At 33.0% G+C, this 23,350-nt stretch overlaps 2 protein-coding genes across 2 annotated transcripts; both read left to right on the forward strand.

Annotated features, from left to right (window-relative positions):
- Window positions 1-7,059: 7,059 nt before the first annotated feature.
- LOC120153812 (zinc finger protein 8-like) lies at window positions 7,060-8,042 on the forward strand. The gene is given in 2 exon segments (XM_039165683.1): window positions 7,060-7,704; window positions 7,706-8,042. Coding segments are annotated over 2 exon segments (762 nt in total). The 5' UTR covers window positions 7,060-7,158; the 3' UTR covers window positions 7,922-8,042.
- A 3,617-nt stretch (window positions 8,043-11,659) lies between these two features.
- On the forward strand, window positions 11,660-14,986 carry LOC120153728. Its single transcript, XM_039165629.1, has 3 exons — window positions 11,660-11,869; window positions 12,703-13,710; window positions 14,309-14,986. The coding sequence occupies exons 1-3, from the start codon at window positions 11,861-11,863 to the stop codon at window positions 14,819-14,821; spliced, it is 1,530 nt and encodes a 509-aa protein (XP_039021560.1). The 5' UTR covers window positions 11,660-11,860; the 3' UTR covers window positions 14,822-14,986.
- Window positions 14,987-23,350: the final 8,364 nt, after the last annotated feature.

Below are 23,350 nucleotides of genomic sequence, written 5' to 3' on the forward strand. Positions count from 1 at the left end.
CTATGTGATTGCCCCTTAAATATGCATAATTTTAGGTCTCGTGGTGGAACTAAACTACCCATGAAGAAGTAAATTACATAACTTACAAGGCAATGTGTGGACACTGGACAGCATTTTTGTAATTGTTATACATATTTGTTTTGTATGCTGTCCTTCTTATGCTTGCCGATACGCTGCAGTTTCCTACAATACATATCGAGAAAGCTCGACCTTCATATTTATTTTATAATTTATATTTTTTACATATTCAATATTTTTTTATCTTTATTTTATAAGTTTTTTTTCTTAAGTATAAGTTTTTATCTTATCTTATACAGATTTTAGTCTTACTTTTATTAGTTTCTCTTCAAGTTTAGCACTGTGGCCACTCCTTTAGATGACAGATGTTCAACTATTTTTCATCATATTCTTTTTGTTGGATCAAATGGATTGTTAATTAAAAATAGCAAGAAAATTAAAAATTTTAGAGACAAAAGAAATGAACATATCAAGGGCTAAAACAACTTGTTTAAAAAGTTTAAAGACCAAAAATATTATTAGATTTAACGTTCAAGATAACGTACGAAATTTTTGTTACAAATTTGGACTTTCTAAAAATAAAAAATCAGACTGTTCAAATTATATATATATTTTTAATTAATATGGGTTGATTACAAGTGATTGTATTAGTTCTAAACAATTTCAATCATTTGACAATGAATACTCAAATACCCTAAAATCGTTGGTGCTCGAACTCGAGATCACCAAAGATAACAATTATCTCTTTAACCACTTAAACCATTTGATTCGTGCAAATTACATAGCCTTGTAACAGCATTAATGATCTAGAATAAAATACAACACAAAAGATTAAAACCACAAAAATAAGTAAGTTCACATCAAATGAAGGAGGGAGGCCAAGGCCCACAACGTTAAATGCAACATCTGAAAAGATGCCCACAATTGTGAACCAAAAACCCTCAAGCCGAAGACACAAGCAAAATAATGATAATTTTCAATGACCCACCAACCTTTAATTCCAAGGAGTTCAAACAGCTATCCTTATGTTGACAGTTAAAGGAGGGTTCTTTATATGTTTGAACAAAAACAATCTCATCTTCTCAGATCCATGCATCATACTGTTTCTCTTTCTTTTAATGTCATTTTACTTTTATTTAAAAAAAAGAATGGTTGTTTCAATCCTTTTCAAACATAAATGGAGGGCTCTCATGTGCTTACCTTATCTTCCAATTGTATGGGTTATTTGACAACCACATTGCTCTCATCTCCCTACACATATATCCATCTTCAATTCTTTCAAACAAAACATTAATTTTGGATTTTCTTAGTCTGATTGTCAATGATTTTGAATTTTGTTCAATTGATTACCATGATCACTCTCAACACTAAAAAAAAATACGACATGAAATTTAATTTTTACGACCTTTATTGACTGCAAAGTGAATCAACATAGATATATTAGAATTTTATCGCATTTCATTCATCTTGTACATGACAAATACTCATGGACATCTATTAAAGATGTGTTAAAAATATTATTTTGATCACTGAACTTTTAAAATTTACAAATGATCATTATTTTTTAACCATTATAAAATAATCATTAGATTTATCAAATTGTTATAAAATAGTTATTAAACTTATCAGATTTTTACTATTATTTATAACGATAGAATGTTCATTTAAAAGGGTTAAAAAATTTGAAAGATCATTTTATAATTTTTAAAAATTCAATGACGAAATAAACTGTTTTAGCATGATTAAATTATTTATGAAATACTTTATCATTTATTAGAAAAACATATTTGGGTCCCCCCATCAAAATTTGGGTAATACATAGCCCAAAAGTTAATTTCCATCAAGGTTGAATTAATTATAATAACATGGAAGGATTATTCAAGAAATGGGACATTTGAGTTAGAAATTTTACAAGTTAATACATATTTAGGTCTAGATTGCTTCATCTCCAATTACTATTTTCATTTTGTCAAATAAATGGATTGATTCACATTATTTCGAACTTTTTTCAGTTCGAAACTTCTTGGAAATTTAGCATTTTAAGGTTAAAATATTAAACGGTCCCTTAAACTTTGTTACTTTATTTAAATAAGTTTCTAGAATTTTTTAATACATCAAAATATGTTTTTTTTGGTTGCCCTCCGGTTCCAAGGATTCTCCTTGACTGATCTGAACTGACTCAGGTAGCACACATGGCTTTGGTGGGTGAGTCTTCCAGCGGGGATTTTTTGCATACACAAAAAATCAAACCTGAGACCTTGCTTAAGCGATATTAAGTTGTTTATCACTTGAACCAACCCCGTTGGTATAAAATATGTTTTTTAAACTTCAAATTTGCATCAAGTTCTTGGTACTTAACTTGTATCCAAATAAGTCTCTAATCTTTAATTTATTGCTAAATAAATTCTTAACATAAATACATATTTTATTCAAAAGGGCTAAATTAAGTACAAATCAAAATGATGGTTTTTTTTCTGGTTAATAAAATATTCTATTTAATAAAATGATAAGGGTTTTGTAATAGTTTAGTAAAATTTTAATTAAGTGATATTTTTGGGGACCATGGAGATGTTCCCTTAAATATATATGGAATACACTTAAGATTGTAAATAAATCGAGTTTGAATGAATAAATCTTTGTTTATGTTTGTTTGTTAAATTCTAAACCTATTCTTGTTTGATTTTCTTCATTAAGAATTTTATAATTATGTTCGTGTTTATTTATTTAAAATTATGTGTCTGTTCATTTAATCTTTGGGAACTTGTTCATTTAATATCTATGAACATATTTGTTTAGTATGTTCATAAAGACTAAACGAATATGTTTGTAATCATCAAGAAAATATTTTTTTTGAATATATTTATAACATATAATTAAATATGTTAATGATGAATGATGAAGTCAAGATTGAAGCATGATGAGACAAATTGTTTAACTTTAATAAGATCTTAAAAAAAATTAAACCATAAAAATTAAAAGATGAGGAGTTTAATTCCACTAAATTTAAAATTCAAATGTCTGAAAATAATGAAATCAGATAAAACAGGGGCAAGACTTAATTCCATTAATTTTAAAACTGACAATGTCCTAAAAAAATAATTATACCAAGAAAATTTGGGAGTGGTGAAGGCTTAATTATAATGGTCTCAAAATTATCAATGGCCTAAAATGTAATTAGACCATAAAAGTTCATAGAACCAGTACCCCTCCTACCTATAACGCAAATGATAAACAAATAGATGGTAAATGAACACATTTAATATTTTTAAGTAATAAAATAATCAAACATAAATGTTAATAATATATTATAAATAACACAACACCTATATATTTAAGAATCTTTTATAAAAAAAATATAAACATAAAATTATAAACTAATAAACAAGATAAACATACCTTTGTTCAAATTCATTTAATTAATAAATAAGTAAACTTTATCTATACTTGTATATTCAATTTAATGTGAAAATAAACGTTAATATATAAACAATTCATGAATAGCTTGATAAGTATTAATTTTTCAATAAAATAATAATTTAAAATTAATGAAGACTTAAAATAGAAAGATGAAGAATTTGGGGGCGGAGACACCTCCCACACTGGGCATAGTTCCTTCCCCGAAACAACCAACCAGCAATGTGAAGAGTCCCCCTCCAGTCCAAACCACAGCCTCTGCGACTACGACTTCAATGGCAAAGAAGGTGTTTGCATGAATGAAGGGTTCCTGTTTTAAATTACATTTTAAAAACGTTATATAACTAAATAACAACAGCCCCAAATAAATTATGACTTACACAAAGAGAAAAGGAACAAGACAGTGACATGTCATGTAATGGCAATGAAAGGTGGTAGGAAGGGAGAATTATGATGAAGGCATGCACTATAGAATAATTGCAACACCCAGCTTATACCAAACATCACACACTCTCTTCTTCTTCTTCTTCTTCTTTTTTCATATCTAAAAAAAGCTAAATTATAAAGCCAAACAAACCCACACGTGATGATATATATATATATGTTTGGGTAAATTACGCATTTAGTACCTAAAATATCAATTTTGATATATTTTAGTATCTAAACTTTAATTTTTTTTCAAAATCATACTTAACGTTTAGTTTTAGTTTCATTTTAGTACCCCGCCGTTAAAATTTTAACGAAAACTTTTGCACCGTGACATTTTTCATGGGTAAATTATATCATTCATCCCTTAACTATCTTCGCACTCCTATTTTGATCATTGAAGCTTAAAAATTTTCAATTTAGATTCTCAACTTTCTAATTGCTCATGTTTTAATCACTCTAATTTATTTTATTAATAATATTTTGTGACATGGTAATTTTATTATTTCATTAATAATATTTTGTGACATGGTAATTTTATTATTTCATTAATAATATTTTGTGACATGGTAATTTTATTATTTCATTAATAATATTTTGTGACATGATATTTTAATTATTTTATTAATATATAATTAAAATATAAAAAATTAAATTTGAATTAGAGTGATTAAATTAGGAGTAATTTGAAAGTTAAGTAATTAAATTAAAAATACTTAAACTTCAATGATCGAAATAGGAGTGAAAATATAGTTAAGGTATATTTACCTATAAAAAAGTGTCAAGTTGTAACAAATTTGTTATGTTTTTAATGACAAGTATTAAAATGAAACAAAAACTAAATGTTAGGTATAGTTTTAAAAAAATTGAAAGTTTAGGTACTATAATTAGAGATGGCAATGGGTCGGGTTTTTGGTCAACCCGACCCGAAAATATGCACCATCCACCCGAACTCGACCATAAAATTTTATACCCTCCACCCGACCCCAACATGAGACCCGACCCGATATAAAATAAGAACTTAATTAAAATAATAATAAAAATTTTAAGGAAATTATATTATTATTCTCAAATCGGGGTCGGGCTAAAGTTTTTTACCCTCCACTTGAACCCGGCCCGACCCAAACCCAATTTTTTTAATAAAAAAATATCCGACCCTATTGTGTCAGATCGGAACCCGTCGGATTCTAGTTAAATTGTCATCTTTAACTATAACAGACCAAAACTAATAATTTAGATACTAAATTTTTAATTTACCCTGTATGTTTTATAATGCAATAGTTTTTTTTTTTTACTTTAACAGTATATAATTATATATCTTATAGGTTAAAAGAAAGAGAATGAAATAGGTTGACTGTGTAGACCATGACGAATCTAGAAATATTTTTAAGGGTAGGCACACATATATTAACAATATAAAATTTTTAAATTGGATGAGTATAAATAAAATTTCAAGGTGGACATCACCCTTAAAATAAGTAACTAATCAAAGAAATCTCAGAATTAAATATGGGCACGAAAAATTTCAGATAGATACAATCAGTAAAATAAGTAAAAGAAAATTCGGATTTCAGGTGTGCTCCCAGCTTACCAAGCCCAATGTGGGTAGATAACAGATGTATTTGTTCAATAAATGGTGTAAATTGTGGTTAACATATTTTTATTAATGGAGGACCACGAGAGCAGAAATATAACAGCCAACCGCTACCAAATGATATAAACCCCTCTGGTCCTTGAGAGAGATTGTTGTATTGTGTGTTTGCCTCCATGCTCAGATCACATGATATCTAACTAATTATAGAAATATTAATTCTTTATGCTTATTGCTTAATCATTAAGAATAGGGAAAAATAAAGACTTGGTAATATTCAATATATATAAAGATACCTAAACATCCATATTATTCATGAAAATAATAAGATTTGTAGATAAATAAATATTTTATTTTGGCAATGATGGAGATAGCTTTTTGAAAATGCAAATCATACAAATGATTCTATTTGAAATCTTATAAAATATTTAATATTTCTAATATTTTATACAATAAAGGTAGCTTTTGAATGGGATAGGAGTAAAAAATGTTAATTTTTTTAATCTATGAAATTTATTTGGATCATATTTTAATCTGATTTAAACAAATAAGTTATTTGTTTAAATTCAATAACAAGACTGGAAGAGGGATGAAGTGTGGACACAAACAAGATGCCAATTTTGAATTAATAACAAGCTATCTTGTCAACATCACAACAAGTAGGAAAGGTAACACGTGTATATGACTCTCATATATTATTCGAAAACTGTATTGAGAGAAATGTATTAGTGATTAATTAATATCCTTTGGTAACTCAATTAATTTTTCCGATTGATATATGACAAACAAAACTCTCTCTCTCATGGCCTCACAGTTTGGCATCATGCATATACATTTATTGCTACGTATGGTGGAACAAAGATGTTTTTATTCCCTCGTAATTTTCGTTTTTTTAGTGGCAATGAATTAATGATCGGAAGTGAATTGGTGAACTAAAAGTAGGTTATTTATTCATTACTTGACATCAAACTAGTAATCAATAATCTATAAGTATATTCAAATATATTGTAGGATTAGAACTAGTCAAATTTGAAAACAAATCTAATTATTTTGAATTTTCGTAATGCAAAGATAAATTAAAAGGGGTTAGAAACTTCAGCCAACAACTAGTTAATATAGTAGGTTGAGATATTAAATTTATTAAACAAGGTCAGAGGTTTAAACCCTGACGTTTGCGAATGAAATAATATGGGTTGAGGGGTCGCCCTCGTTTCTACAGCGTCCGATCTTAACACTGCAGAGGCGAGGGTGACATTTTCAACTCAATTTGTTCTATTCGCAAACGCCAAAATTTAGACCACTGACCTTACTTAAGAGACCTATTGCTTTATCCCATAAGACCAACTAGTTGCAGGTAGATTTAATATATTCTTTGATAATTAAGAAAGATTATAATTTATGATTATGAAAATAATTATAGAAATGAGTATTACATAATCTTTTAGTTACTAATTAATTGGGCCGATTATAACAATAAATAAAACGCGGATATATGGGTATGAAACGAAAAAATAATCGTCCCCTTGTCATCTTATTCAATGTCATATTCATGGCCATGGCTGCTCCATTCCTCCATCGACGAATCCCTTCTTTTATAGGCCCCACCTCCTCCCCTCCCTAGCTACCTCCATTTCTCTTCCTTTCCTTTCTTTTCTTCCCATTTTGGATTCCCTTCAATTCTCTCTCTCTCTTCCCAAAAAAAAACTTTCATGAAGAAGAATAATGGGAAGGAAACACATGATTTCATGAACGTGGAATCCTTCTCTCAGCTTCCCTTCATCCGCCTTTCCCCCATTAAAGAAAAGGGTATCCGTTTGTTCGGAAAGGAATTCGGAGGCCGCGACTGTGTTGACTCGGCCACCGTCAACGATTCAGAGCCAGACTCAGCTCACAACAACAAAGACACGACCAAGGAAAACGAGAATGAAGACGATAACAATAGTATCAGCAGAAGATTTGAGTGTCACTATTGTTGCAGAAACTTCCCCACTTCCCAAGCTTTAGGCGGTCACCAAAACGCTCACAAAAGGGAACGCCAACACGCGAAACGACATCACCTAACCCTGCAACACAGTTCTTCACCTCATGATGCTCATAATATTTATGGGTTCTTCAACTATAAGCCAGCCTCAGCTCGGACACCGACAATGTCGACTTACCCTTCGTGGAACAATAGTATTAATAGCAGCAACGGTAGGTTTTATGGGAACCAAAGCTCGTTTTCTCAGCCACCGCTCATCAATGGCAGCCCACTGGGGGTTATGGAGAATCCCGGCTTCTACAGTTCAAAGTAGCGCGTGTAATTTCAATCGTGACCGTTCATCTACGCATCCTCTGCCATTTTTCGCCGGCGATGAGTTGAAGCAGCCATCGCAGGTGGTAGCCAATGTTTCGAGTTCTCAGAGTCGTCGGTACGTTTATGAATCGAAACCTAACGTTAATGACCATGTTAGCTTGGATCTACATTTATAATGATCATTTCGTAACAACTTTCATCCATCTCCATCACCCTTTTTAACATCTCGGATTTTACTATTTTTCGGTATGATTTCATATTGTAAATGAAATAATTTACCATCTCTTCATTAATCTCAGAAAAAAAACATTTTGATTTTGTATTATTCTTAAATACTATTATTTATGGATTTATTTCCGCCATATCCCCTAAAAGATACACTTGCAAAGTGCAAACTGGGTCTCCCCTAGATTCAGAAAATCTTCACACGTGTGAGGAACATTTTTGTCTTCGAAGTGGCTATGAGAGGGGAGCACATGAACATCTCTGTAGCTACACACGTGTACTGTGCACATAAATCTGCATGTTGCTGTCTGAAACAGCTGCAAAGCGTGAGAGACAAGTACTGCAACCGAGACAAAAATCACACGTACATATATATAACAAGTTATGATTCATTTATATTTAATGTGAAATTTTTAATTTTATATATTTTTGGATTGTTAAAGAAATAAAAATAAATAATTAAAATTATTATTTTTCATGTAAATAAATATTATCCTAATTAGAAGTTAAAAAAAATACACAATTGATTATATATATATATAAAAGTATTCTCATCAGCAAAAGGTTTTTTGTTTTTGTTTTGCCCTAAGAAAGAAGATTTTGACGAAGGAAAGGGCACATACATGAAGAGTGACAATTAGTCCACCATCTTTATATTCTCACCTTTTCTTTGTACCTTAGCCTTTTAAGACTGAACCAGAGCAATCAATGCACGTCATTCAGTGGAAATTTCAAACAATCTACTTATCTTCACCTCTTGATATTTTGTTTCATATTTGGGATTCGTGGTTTTCAGCTCTCGCACCATTCTTGCAATGTCCTTGGATCATTTGGGTTAATTGCACTGACGTCCTCGTTTTTATGGACTTCTTTGGTTTAATCTTTAAAGCAGACAAAGATAATTAAAGTTTGAATAATTGTAAAAATGAGAGAATGGGTTAGTCATCGCTTCAAAATAGATGGGGAGAGGCTATCTGTGGTTTGACTTAAGGTTAAAAAGATTGCATGTCAATATTACAATGCTTGGTGAAGTAAGTCCATTGCTGAAGCAATTTCTAAAGGTGTGTTCATGGAGCCCTTTCAAGCAATGCCTTAAACTAAATCTAGTTTTTTAGAATAGCCAAAGTGCATTTCATGCGATGGAACAACTCAAAATAGTTGAGAAATTTGTCAACATACTCAAAAACAAATTTTAAACAATCTTTGGGAGTATCCACCATCACTTGACATCACATTTAACTTTACTATAATATCAATTAATTTAAAAATCCAAAGAATCGTAGATGTGTACTGAAGATATCCGTTTTTGTCCGGATTATAATTTTTTTATTATTATTATTTTATTTTTCAGGTTACAGGCCTGAATATACAACCCAAACCAACAAACCCAAATTACAAGCTCAAACATGCCCAACATTTGAAAACCCTAAATGACTCATAATGTTAACATTTTAGCTAATCTTAACTTAGGGTTAGCAATTTTCCGCCGCCGCTCACTACCGAGGAACCCGTCGCCGCCGCCATCATTCATTTTGTCCACTGTCGAAGAGCCAAGCCGAGAAGCAAGTCATCGACGCTGCACCATTCACACCGATTCTGAGCCATCTTTGTTCCACCAAACCATATCAAATCAAAATAAAATACAATAATAGCAACCAATCCCAAAAAATTCGGAAGCCACACCCAAAAAATCTGGGATCCCAACCGTGACCCATTCCCCTATCAACTAAATCACCATAGCCATCATTATCATATGACAAAAAAAAAAAAACACACAGAGTAATAAAAGGAAAGGAGGGAAGAGCATAGAAGGATTTTTTTTAGTTGGGACCAAATTTTTTTATTCCAATCGACTCGATCGAATGTTTACCCTACATGTAATATCATGCTTCTGACGGAAATTAACAACTAACAACACGATAATCTTTTGATGATTAATTTATGAGTATCAAAACATTACTGATAAAAAAATCATTTCAACTTAATATAATTATTATTAGTGTACTTTTATCATTATATTTAAAAGGTATAAAATTAAATCTTCTTACTTTATTTGTTTAAAAAAAATACATTAATCTTTAATACTATTTGTATTTATGTCAAAATCGACTTGTTATAAGGTATGCTTATTATACTCATGATAACTTATGAAATTAATATGACTATATTATTGTTATTGATGACAATTTTTATATTAGGTTATGGTAGTTATAAAGTAATATATTTTTAAAAATATTTTTTAATTATTTAATAATAAATACTTAATTATTTTTGTAGTCACTGATATTTGAATCCGTGATCTTTAAACATAATAATGATTCATTTAATCAGTGAAATAATTTGGTTCATGCTATTGATAACAAATTTTAACAAAATATATTTACGATGACAATGATAAATAACATAGAGTAAATCACAAATTCCATTTAAGGGTCTGCCTACTAAAAAAATTGATTAAGATTATAAATTATAGGCTTAAATATAAAATAAATCCATAAACTATATTGTTTTTTACGAATTGTGTGCTTAAATTATTTTTTAATCATCTAGGTGTTTAACTTTACAAATTTTACCACTTTAGTTGGTTGAGTTCTAAGAGGCACTAAAATAACCCATTTAATGATACGTGTGACAATTTAAAAAATTTATTTAAAAATATTTTATTTTCGAAAAAGTCCCAAAATTTTCTAAAATACAAAAAAATTTCAAACTCCCTAAATCTCTTAACTCCACATGGGATAAACCCAAAGCATCAATTTGTCGTCACCCACCTCAATCACCGTTGGTTGTCGCCGACGACCTACTCATCGATCGTCGAACTTCACTACCGACCATTCCATCACTGTCAACATTGAAACCCGAAATTTCTCTAAATTCTAAATCAACAAATATTAAATCTCTAAATCCCTTTTAATATCTAAATCAATTTCACATTGCTATCGCCATTTCATGTCCTTGCTGATGGGGAATGTTCTCAGTGTTGTCGTGACTGGAGTGTAGTGCTGGTTCGTGGGTAATCCAATTGGTTCGTGGGTAATCCAATTATTTGGGTTTCAATTGCACATCAAGTAAAAGGGGAAATCAATTGCGCAGGGAAATCAATTGCATGGGTAATCAATTACATAAAATATATCGATTTTAACTGAGTAATTAACAAAAATGAGGTATAGTGGCCGACGGGTGGGTGGTTGATCGCTCACGATGATGGCATCAATCGTCAGATCCCACTTCCAGCCACTCCTTTGTCGCCGGCCAAAGAGGAAATTAGGTTTTTGTGTTTTGGAAATTAGAGTTTTTATGAACTGTGAGGTATTCTATGTAAAATCGGAATGTTTAGGGTTTTTTTTATAAATATAATAATATTTTATTTTTTTTAAAATAAAATTTAAAATTTATCAGATTATGACACGTATCTTTTAACGGACTTTTTAACTATTGTTATAATCGAGACAATTAAAATAATAACATTTGTAACATTAATCATTTGAATAGTTTTAGAAGTAAAAATAAAGATACTGTGAAAAACAATGTAATTTGAACATTTATTTTATATTTAAGTCGAAATTCTATAGATAAAATATTAAAATTAAATTCACTCTGGTCGGCTATGATGATCATGTTTCCGAACCAATGAAAAAGGGGTATAAAATTTGAACCGGACCCGAGTAAAACGTCTAATTAAACGCAAGGGCAAGGCAGAGTTTTCAGTCAAACGTAAAAAAGCCAAAAGGATCGTTGAAAACAGTTACAATGAATATAAAAGTGAAGAAGGAGAGGCCTTAGGCCTATTCTTTTGAGCTTTAGCTTTATTTTTCAGATTTTCTTCCTCTCTTTATTGAGATGGCCAGAGGTTTTCTTTGATCATAAGTTCTGAATTCTCAGCATTCAATATGATGGAGGTATTTTTGTCATTTTTACCAGCTATGTTTGATTAATGGATTAATTAAAACTTGGTTCTCCTTTTATGATCCTCTAAGATTTAGTAATTTAATGTAGTTTTTTTTGTTGTTGAAATTTTTGGTGTTTGGATCTGTAGAAAATTAATTGCAATTTGTTCTTAGGTAAGGTTTGAATTATTCCTTTTAGTTGAATATATAATCTTGAGAGAACCAGAGCGGTAAAAAATGAAGCCAAATTTTGGAGGTCTAGTCGTTAGATCTCTAAATTATTCAGCATTTGGAAATGAGTGAAACGTCTCTCTTTTTCATTTTTTCACTTTTCGTGTTACGTCTGATTAATAGAAAAATTAGACTTTGATTTTCCAGTTATGATCCTTTTCGTTGCCCAAAATCGGATAGCTTTTATCTTTAGAAAATTAATTGAGATTCGTTATACACCAAATTAAGCACAAAGAATGAGCTGAAAGATTAAAGAAATTGAAAATTTGTTCCCAGGTAGAGTTTTGATTGATTTTACATAAATTTTGCTGCGTTGCTTTCTCCTTCTAGAAATATATCTTAATTTTTGTTTACTCCTTAAATAGTCAAATAGCTAGCAAAATATATTTCACATATTGATCGAGGGATTGAATTTGGCGATGGACATTTTTTTGGGATGAAATCTGGTTACCCATATAAGTTGTTTTCTGTCATTGATTTTGTCTTAGAAGTTGAATCAATAGGTTTCCTTATTTCTGAAAGGGTTTAAGACTTGGAAGACTTTTTTGGTTGTCAAGTAGATTTGTTACCAAACCAGATACTTACATGTTGTAGTTGGCATCATATTTGTGTAGGCATCACCAAGTACAGATCCGCCTACAACCACGAATCCGCCTGCAACCACAGACCCCCCTACAACTACAGACCCACCAGCAAGTACAGACCCTCCTGCAGGTGATGTAGAAAATGATCCGGGCAAGATCAAAGATGCAAAAGAGGCAGGTCCTGCATTTCACTGTGATATTTGTGATGCAGAACTGCTTTTCAAGATAACTCAAGCGCTCCTCCCAGGGTTAGCTACTGCTTGTGTTGACAATACAACAGGTGGTGTTTTCACGTCCCCGGGTTCAGTAGCTGCGGACTTAAGAAAAGAATTGGTGGAGTATCTTACACAAAGAACTGAAACTTATGTGGCTGAATCTGTTGTCTTGGAAGGTGCTCCAGAGGTGGAAGCATTTGACAATCCTTATGATATCATTGCTTTTCTTATTGATGAGTTTGCTGTTTCAAAGAGGAATTTATTTAGTCGGGTTTCAGCATTGCTACTAAGCGAGAGGAGAGAAGACAGTATCGACGATTTTGCTCACCAGATGGAAATTAATGGGTTTTGGCCGGTTGACAAGAGAGAAGCGATTGTACAAACTCTGCTGAAGAATGTTGATGTCAAGAACGAATATCACTGTAACATGAAATTTGAAACTGCAGAAGAACTTTTGCTGCATATGCCAACTTGCAGCTTTAGGGTAATGACCTGTTCAAGTGAAGGGTGTGACGCTAGATTTTCGGCTAACAGAGCAGAGAAGCACGATTCAGTTTGCCCTTTCAAGATAATTCCATGTGAACAGAAGTGCCCAGATTTCCTCATGAGACGTGATATGGACAGACACTGCATAACTGTCTGTCCGATGAAGCTCGTGAACTGTCCTTTCTTTTCAGTGGGTTGCAAAGCAGCCGTACCTAGTTGTAAAATTGAAGAACATCAATCTGAAGAACTCCATTATCACATCCTTTATATTCTTCAAGGCATGTACAAGGAAGCATCTGAGGAGGTTTTAAAAGAACGGGTTGATAAAATAGAGGAGGTAAGTCAAGATGTGATTGGGAATTTCTTGCTCTAATACATATCTTTCGTTACTGTTTTTTAAGTCATTGAAAGAATCATCTTGATGAAGAAGTTCAAAGAGTTTTTTTAACATTACAACTTTTATCACTTAAAATCTCTCTCGAAAACAATTGAACTTGTAGACACCTTTATTAGTCCAGTTTTTTGAACCAAACAGTTAGTATGTACTTACGATAGCCGAATAACTCTATGTGGAGATGAAAAATGTTAATGAAAGTTGCATCAAAAGGTGCCTACAAGATTTAGGATATCATGATAGATACGATATTTGAAGGAGTTGCTAATGCACATACATATTGCAGCATTTCTTTCACATATGGTCTATTGCTTTTCAATATATGCTTTATAGACAGTCAATGCACATCTACTTGTGATGTTGATTCTTGCAGATTTCGTTGTTGCATATCACTGATTGTTTCCCAAACCCCAAGCCTTGGTTGTGGAAGTCATTAATCGCCATGCTTCTTTGCTGGTCTTTATCTGCTTTTGTTTATACATAGATGATAAATTTCTTATCTCTTTCGATCAAAGCTCTTACATTTACATTTTCATGGCAGAAAGCTGGTTCTAGGCTAGCAAATGCGAAAACTGTGCGATCTCTAACATCGAAAGTCAAGGATATAGACGCGAAGCTCCCACCCTTGGTAATTGAGACAGAGAAAAAAGAGGAAGAAACTTCAGAGGTAGAAGCAAAGCCTGAATCTACTGAAGTTAGTGGCACAAATGAGAATTCTGAAAATGCTGCCAAAACTAAAGAAGCAAATTCCAGAGCATTGCCTCCATTAGAAGTTACTCCATCAAGCAAAAATAGTGAAGAAGCTAAGAAAAGTGAGACTAAGGATTCCGAAGCACAGCCGCTGTCACTAGATATCCCGCCATTAATGAGAGATGGTGAAGAAGTTTCTGAAACCGAAACCAAGGATCCTGAACCAAAGCTGCCTTCGCAAGAAGTTCCACCATCAAATGAAAATAGTGAAGAAGCTTGGAAGACTGTTGTCGAGGATAATGAAGCTCCTGAAGCAACAATGGAGAATTCTGTCAAGGGTTTGGATGTTAAAGAACGAAACTAGTGAAGATTGAAGATGGCAAAAGGCGCTTCATGCCATATGACTTTAACCAGCCATTGACTTGATATGAAGAAAGCTTCAGCCTCTACAATATATAGCTGTATGTGGATTTGCCCCCCAATATTATTTAATTCTGGTTGAATTTTGGATCAATATTTTTTTACCCTTGTTCTCTGTTAAAATTTTATTTTTAGCACGTTGAGGGAGGGAGAGAGTAAAGAGGACACTTGGTTATTCTAATCTCTTCCATAAGAAGAAATTTAGAAGATGAATAAAATTCGGATTTTCGTTGATGTTTTGAACTTTCCATTTTTATATTCCATGTGTTTTCCCCCATATAGTATCTCCTTTATTATATATTGGGTTATTTTCTTCAACCAAAGAAAAATAAAATGAGGGATAAAGGAAAAATGAAGTTCAACAAAATCCTAGGGCTCTTGGATAGTGACATCCATAGATTAAAAATACAAAAACTGTATAACCAAAGTTAAATGGCCTTCTAAAATGCTGGACTGTAAAGAAGTAACGTAGCCGGAGATTGATAATTAATTCCAACTCCCCGGTTGAGACTGACCATGCGAGCTGAAGCATCCATCACACAATCTCTCATTCCGGAACCTTTCCTTCCAGAATATCCTCGTGACGATCTCTTGAATAACCAGCTTCAATAGACTATCCTAATGCCAAAGGTCTGCTACGGGAACTATATCCGGAACGCATGGAACCACCTTGCCTTCCTTGAGTGAAGGAAAAGTCCTAGCCGGTGACATATGGTTATCTCCCTTGATCTTGGCCTTCAGCATGGGCTCTCGGTTTCTTAGAAGCTTCCAAACATCTGGATAAATATCGGTGTTGAAATATCCATATGTTGGGTGTTATCCTGCAAATGACTCATCAGCTGCAAATCACGAAACCAATCAAAAAGGGCATGGTGAGAATTATCACAAAAGCATGGTACAGGCAGGCTTTGGTCTGTCATCTCCATTTTTGTATATGAGAGTCACCAGGACATCCGTTGAAGTGAAGAGTTATTTTCAGGGAAGGTAGGCTTCTAAGAAGCAAGCTATGGAGTAATGTCAATTGAGAAATGCAGATGGACACACTGACCTTTTGTCACTTGAGGCTCATCACCATCTTTTTTCCACTTCCGGTTGCTCCACCAGTTTCCCCATTGCATCATATACCTCTTATGGCTTATAATAGATGAGTCCAACACGCCCGACAGCAATCTTAGCAGTAGACTTCAAATTACCAGTATGCTCTAATTTCTCCTGGATGTTTTGAGCATTAACCAATAACATATATGCCTGTCCAACACACACACACCACTATGTGAGCTGCTCCATCTCCAACTATTTCTTTCTTTTTAAATAATTATAAGGGGGTGTTTGGATGGGGGAATGTGGGATTCCCATGGGAATGGAATCCACATTCTCCCGTTTGGTTAGTCCGGGAATCTCATTCCCGGTAATATAAGATTATCGATAGTGAATTTTTGGGGTATATTACCGGGAATGTCATTACCTCCCTTTCCTTAGATATTGTTGGATTACCGGTGTTTTGGACTAAAATGCCCTTAAAATTTTATTTTTTTTCAAAAATATCCTTCTTCTGTCATTGAATAATAAAAATTCTACGAATGTTAAATTACAAATTTATCTTTAAATTATTTTAGATTTACAAAAAAATATAATTAAAATTTTATTTAAAGTTCAGGGGTTAAAATAAAATTTTACCTTTTCATTAAACCTTTTTTTTATATTTTTAATTTTGTAAAAAAATTATATAAATATTATGAATTTAATTTTTTAAAGAAAAAATATAAATATTTTCCAACTTGTAATATTATAAAAATATATAAAAAAAGATAATTTGGTCAAATATACATTCCAATAATCTTTTATTCCTTTAACCAAATACGGTAATCTTACATTCCTGTTAAGCTAACCAAACACAAAATATAATATTTCCAGTAATCCTATTCCCTGATAATCTTACGTTCCAATGATAATCTTACATTCCGTGAACTAAAAGTACCCTAAGAGATTCAGAATTTTTCTTCATCTATTATTGGCGCATACACTCCCTATCAAAGTCCTCACGTAGACACGTACTACTAATTTGGATTCTTTTAAGAACAACAAAGAGTAGGTTGATCGGACGGTTTAAACATGCGAAATCAAATAACTACTACTAATTACTACTGACCATGGGCCTCACAAAACCCGAAACCTAAATCAGATAGCGAATTACTAAAATGGGCAGGTTAAACAAGACCAATACAATGGGCATAACCGTCTATCCAATAATCATGTCTATATATTAAAACACCACATCTAAGGTGCGTTTGGTTCACGAAATGTAAGATTACCAGTGGAAATAAAAGATTACCAGGGAATATGATTATTGGGAATGTTGTATTTTGTGTTTGGTTGGTTTAGCAGGAATGTAAGATTACCGTGTTTGGTTTAAAAGAATAAAAGATTATTGGAATGTATATTTGACCAAATGTCCTTATTATATATTTGTATATATTACAACTTGTAAAATATTTATATATTTTCTTTAAAAAATTAAATTCATAATATTTATATAATTTTTTTTTACAAAATTAAGAATATAAAAAGGGTTTAGTGAAAGGGTAAAAAATTTTTAACCACTGAACTTCATATAAAATTTTAATTATAGATTTTTTTTTGTAAATCTAAAATAATTTAAGGATAAATTTGTAATTTAACATTCGTAGAATTTTTATTATTCAATGACAGAATAAGGATATTTTTGAAAAAAAATAATAATTTAAGGGCATTTTAGTCCAAAACGCCGGTAATGTTACAATACCTAAGGGAAGGGAGGTAATGACATTTCCGTATAACCCCAAAAAAATCTACTATTGGTAATAAAACATTGTCAGGAATGAGATTCCCGATCAACCAACATGAGAATGTGGGATTCCCATCCCATAGGAATCCCACAATCATGAACCAAATACCCTTTTAGTCCAAAACGCCGGTAATGTTACAATACCTAAGGGAAGGGAGGTAATGACATTTCCGGTAATATACCCAAAAAAATCTACTATTGGTAATAAAACATTGTCAGGAATGAGATTCCCGATCAACCAAACATGAGAATGTGGGATTCCCATCCCATAGGAATCCCACAATCATTGAACCAAATACCCCCTTAGGGTTTATCATACGCCCTCGTCCTTCAAGCTCTCATGAGAAAGCAGTCGCTCCCCTGTCCATCTCAAAATTTGATTATAAATTCGAAAGAAATTTAAAATTTTGTATTGATTTTAAATCTCGATTATAATGGTGGACCAAAGAAAGAGCATAGCAAAACATGGAGATTTTATGCTTAAGATTAGGAAAGAAAATGATTGGATAAAGAAGAAGATGCTTATTTTCAATTTAGATTATAATGGTGGATTAAAGAAAAAGTAGAGCAAAACATGGAGATTTTATACTTGGAGATATGATGCTTTAAGATTGGGGAAGGGGAGGACGAGATAAAAAAGAAGATGATGATTTGGAAACTTTAATTTATAAAGAAATATGATACGGAAGTTGTTGGGGACCATGTATGAGGTGGTGAAAAGATTTCATGTAATAATTTCTCGAATTTATATATATAAAAAAACTGTTTTCAAGTCATGTATGTATTTTCTTTCTACTACAATTTTCTTTTAGAAAAAAACATGAAGTTGGGAAATGACAGATTATAAAAATGGGATAAGGGGAAACTAACAATGAAAAGAAGTATATTTTTAAAACAAAACCCATTGTTATTATACAACTCGATTCAAGTCATTGTCGATGCTTTAATAAACAGGTAGCCTATACCAAGTCTTAAGCCTAGTTAATACATCTGTTGATTTTCCGATATCTTTAATCGTAATGATATTTAATAAGCTTGGTTGCTTCTCTTTGATTGGTCTAACAGTGGTCCTCGTGAAGATGCTACTCGTATCGGTTCTGCTGGCGTTGTAAGGCGTCAGGCTGTTGATATTTCTCCCCTTCGCCGTGTCAATCAGGCCATCTATCTCTTAACCACCGGTGCCCGTCGCATTCAGAAACATTAAAACCATCGCGGAGTATTTGGCTGACGAGCTTATTAATGCTGCAAAGGGATCAGCTAACAGGCAAATTACTTCCAACATTGCTCAAATAGTTTGGATCACTGTCCGTTCCGTTTCCGTTGATGATATGTACTTGATTGTGCAGCTATGCCATCAAGAAGAAGGACGAAATCGAGAGGGTAGCGAAGGTCAACCGTTGATGCTTTACACCGTGGCCGTAGGGGAAATTTTGTTATCTTAAACATGCAATAATTTTTGTTTGCTAAGTGGACAAGTTAGGATTTTTCTTTTTTTGGTTGAGTTTCAGTAGGTATTATTGAAATGAAATAGTTTTGGTGATTGTGATTTTATGAAATTATTTTATTTACATATAGAGACAACACATAGACTTACTACCTCAGTCCCATAGTATTTATCTATTATTGACTTTTTAAAAGTTGGAGTTTTAAACTTTGATTATAATTATTTTAAACAATTAAATTTTATAAAATATATATTAAAAAATACTTGATTGAAGATTTTCAAAATATATTTTCTCATATTTTTATTAATAATAAATTAAATAATAATGAGTCAAAATTATAAAAATTTGGCCTAAAAATCAATAGTAAACAGATTTGACGAGACAAAGGAAATATTTAACGAGCAGCTTATAGCAAAACGAGCACTTACTTATGCACTAATTAAGTAAAATAAGTTAATTATTGATCCTTAATCTCCCCCTTGAATTTAATGAAACCAACGTTCGGAAAATAAAAATATTATCCAACGAGTGACCTACTAATGATGGTGAAATCCTTCCCACGTGTTTTTATATTATGATGGTTACATATAATAGAAAATAAATAAGAGAAAATCGCCTCAGTGACCAAAAATGCCTTATAATATACGATTTTAATCAACTTTTTTTGGATTTGTCAAAATGACCAACAAAATCGCAACGCGATCCCCAGAATCGCAAATCAGTTTCCAAAATCGCAACGCGATTCTTAAAAATCGCAATGCGATAGTACAAATTCGCATTGCGATTTTCCAAAATCGCAACGCGAATATGAAAATCGCAACGCGAACACATAAATCGCAACGCGTATCCGTAAATCGCAACGTGTATCCGTAAATCGCAACGCGTATGGGTAAATCGCAATGCGTATCCGTATATCGCAACGCGTATCCGTAAATCGCAACGATAATCCGTAAATCGCAACGAGAATCTGTAAATCGCAACGGTATATAACACTGAAATCATAAACTAAATCCCTAAATCGCAACTCATTCCATCTCCATCTATCACTCTCTCCGGCGACATCCGTTCCTATATCCAACGACATCCTTCCCAATCCGGCAACAGGTTTTAGTTTCGCAGCTCGTCTGTTTAGTAATTAATTTAAACCATGAAATCATCTAATGTTGATCATGTTTGGATAGATTTGTGTTTGGAGGGTCATGGATAATGTTCATGGTGTTTTACAAGCCTTTACCCATGAATCTTCAACTAAAATTGTCTTTACAAAAGTTAACTTATGAAACTCTAATGCTACGTGTTTCAAATAAATTGAATTTAGAGCCCCTAAGTGGATTTAGGCTATCTTATCAGAGAAATGGTAAAGTTTATTTGTTAACCGACAATGAAGATGTTGAACGATTCATTGCTTACATTAGTGTTTCACAAGATGATGTTACATTGTATGTTGTTGAACCTAGAAGTAGTATTGTTGGGTCAGTAGCAGGTAGTAATCAACTAAGTTTTTCTCAAAACCCATAACCTTTCTCTAATCCAAATCCCAATCAACTTTCAGCACCAAATTCCGGTTTTCGTATTGACCAGTTAGACGATGATGAGCCAACAGAAAAAATTGTGAGTACTAGTCAGTATTCGAAATTTGGTCTTGGTCAATATCCGGACTTTGATATTGGTCAATACACGGATTTTGATGATGTTTCAGAAGAAGAAACAGACCCTGCGTGTAATGATTTTGATGATGAAACAGCCGTTGCCGAAGAATGTATTGTTGATGATAATGAGGAGGAAGTTACGACTGTGAATGAACATGTTTCAAACTTGCATTGTATTCACCCAAGTCATTATTCTATCATAGTTCACAAAATGCATCAGATAACAAAGAAAAATATGTTTCAAACTAATACCCTGAAGTTAGTATTTGTCTTTGTTTTGTCTATTGGTTGAAGTAATGCAATCCATTCAAGTTTCAATTTGCAGAAGAAGAAATAGTTTACTTTCGCAACACGAAACTTAAAATCGCAACGCGAAATGATAATCGCAACGAGAAACCAAAATCGCAACGCGAAACCAAAATCGCAACGCGAAATGAAAATCGCAACGACAGAATCGCAATGCGAAATGAAAATCGCAACGCGAAATGAAAATCGCAATGCGATTTTGGTTTCGCGTTGCGATTCTTTCGTTGCGATTTTCATTTCGCGTTGCGATTCTGTCGTTGCGATTTTCATTTCGCGTTGCGCTTTTGGTTTCGCGTTGCGATTTTAAGTTTCGTGTTGCGAAAGTAAACTATTTCTTCTTCTGCAAATTGAAACTTGAATGGATTGCATTACTTCAACCAAAAGACAAAACAAAGACAAATACTATTTCACAGTGTTAAAGAATACACAGTTTAGCAGAATTGGCAGCAACCGAACAAATTTACTTTCAACCAAAAGACAAAACAAAGACAAATACTATTTCACAGTGTTAAAGAATACACAGTTTAGCAGAATTGGCAGCAACCGAACAAATTTACTTTCAACCAAAAGACAAAACAAGACAAATACTATTTCACAGTGTTAAAGAATACACAGTTTAGCAGAATTGGCAGCAACCGAACAAATTTACTTTCAACCAAAAGACAAAACAAAGACAAATACTATTTCACAGTGTTAAAGAATACACAGTTTAGCAGAATTGGCAGCAACCGAACAAATTTACTTTCAACCAAAAGACAAAACAAAGACAAATACTATTTCACAGTGTTAAAGAATACACAGTTTAGCAGAATTGGCAGCAACCGAACAAATTTACTTTCAACCAAAAGACAAAACAAAGACAAATACTATTTCACAGTGTTAAAGAATACACAGTTTAGCAGAATTGGCAGCAACCGAATAAATTTACTAAGCAATCTAAGTGAAATGGCTAATCTAAGTGAAATTACGAGTAAATTTATCATTAAGTTAAATATGGAAAATCTTAAACTTACCTCGTTGCGTAGAGTATGAACCTCATTCTGCAACGATACTATCATCTCACGTAGAGCGGCAACCTCACCACGTAAAGTTGACACCTCCACACGCCATGCACCATCGTTATCGCGTAGAGTACCGATCTCCTCACGCAAGGCATTGACCTCATCACGTAACTCCCTTGACTCATCCCGTGGAGGTGGAGGTGGAGAACAGGGAGATAGGAGTCGTGGCATCTTTGCCGGTCGCCTATCATGAGGTGATGGTGGAGAAGAGGCTCGATGATGTGACGGGATAGGTGATGGCTCTCGTTCTAGAGGTGTATAGTCGGGTCGATCGGGTGATGGCTCTAGGTGAGGTGATGGCTCTCGAATTGGAGGAAGTGGATGCTGCTCATCATCCGTGCCATCAAAAAAACTCTGACTAGCTTGCCACCAATCAGTGGCAAGCTCTTCCTCCGTGGGTGTCAGTCTTTGTAATGGAATGTTGGCCTCCTAAAATATAAAACTCAAACAAAGTTAAACGTCTACTATTAATAACTTGTTTATATATTATGAAAGATTTGTGTTAACTTACATTATTTATTGTCGCATATGGTATTAAGTCTTCCCAATCCAACAGAGTTTTCCTCTTCCAGGAAATAGCCCTGGGAATATCATTTGACGTTTTATTGCATATGTACGCATGCTGGGGAAAGCCTCGAATATCCAAATCTACAAACAATATAATAACAAAATTAGTAATTGTTAAATAATTAATTATAATTTTAGAAACATTATATAGAAATTCTTACCTTAAAGGCCCAAACAAAGCCTGACAAAGTGTATTTCGACCCATCGCTACGCAAACTTTTGCGGTCATCAAAGGCAGTAGACAACTTAGTCCAGGTAGCTTTCCATATATACGAACCCACGGAAACAGATTCCATGCATTCAGGTCCTCTACCAATATTATTAGCTCCCGAGGAATAGGTTGTCTGGCCTCTCTGCCTAAAAAGCCGCATACACAAGTAGTAGAAGGCATACTCGGACAACATCGACGTCATCCATCCGAGTGAAACCAGCTTTCTTATTAAACAATTTCTTCAGGTCGTCGACGTGTAGGTTCGGCTTCTCCATTGACTCATCCGGAAAAACCCGGGATAACCATGATGGGCGGGCGATATGACGAGTGTACCGGCCTACATCATCGTGTCCGAATCGTAGACCAGTGATTAAGCAGAACTCCTTCCGCCCAAAACAAGTATACGCTGG

Source organism: Hibiscus syriacus, unplaced genomic scaffold (genome assembly GCF_006381635.1).
Source record: "Hibiscus syriacus cultivar Baekdansim isolate YM2019G1 unplaced genomic scaffold, ASM638163v2 tig00111105_pilon, whole genome shotgun sequence".
In the NCBI taxonomy this organism is placed as follows: Eukaryota; Viridiplantae; Streptophyta; class Magnoliopsida; order Malvales; family Malvaceae; genus Hibiscus; species Hibiscus syriacus.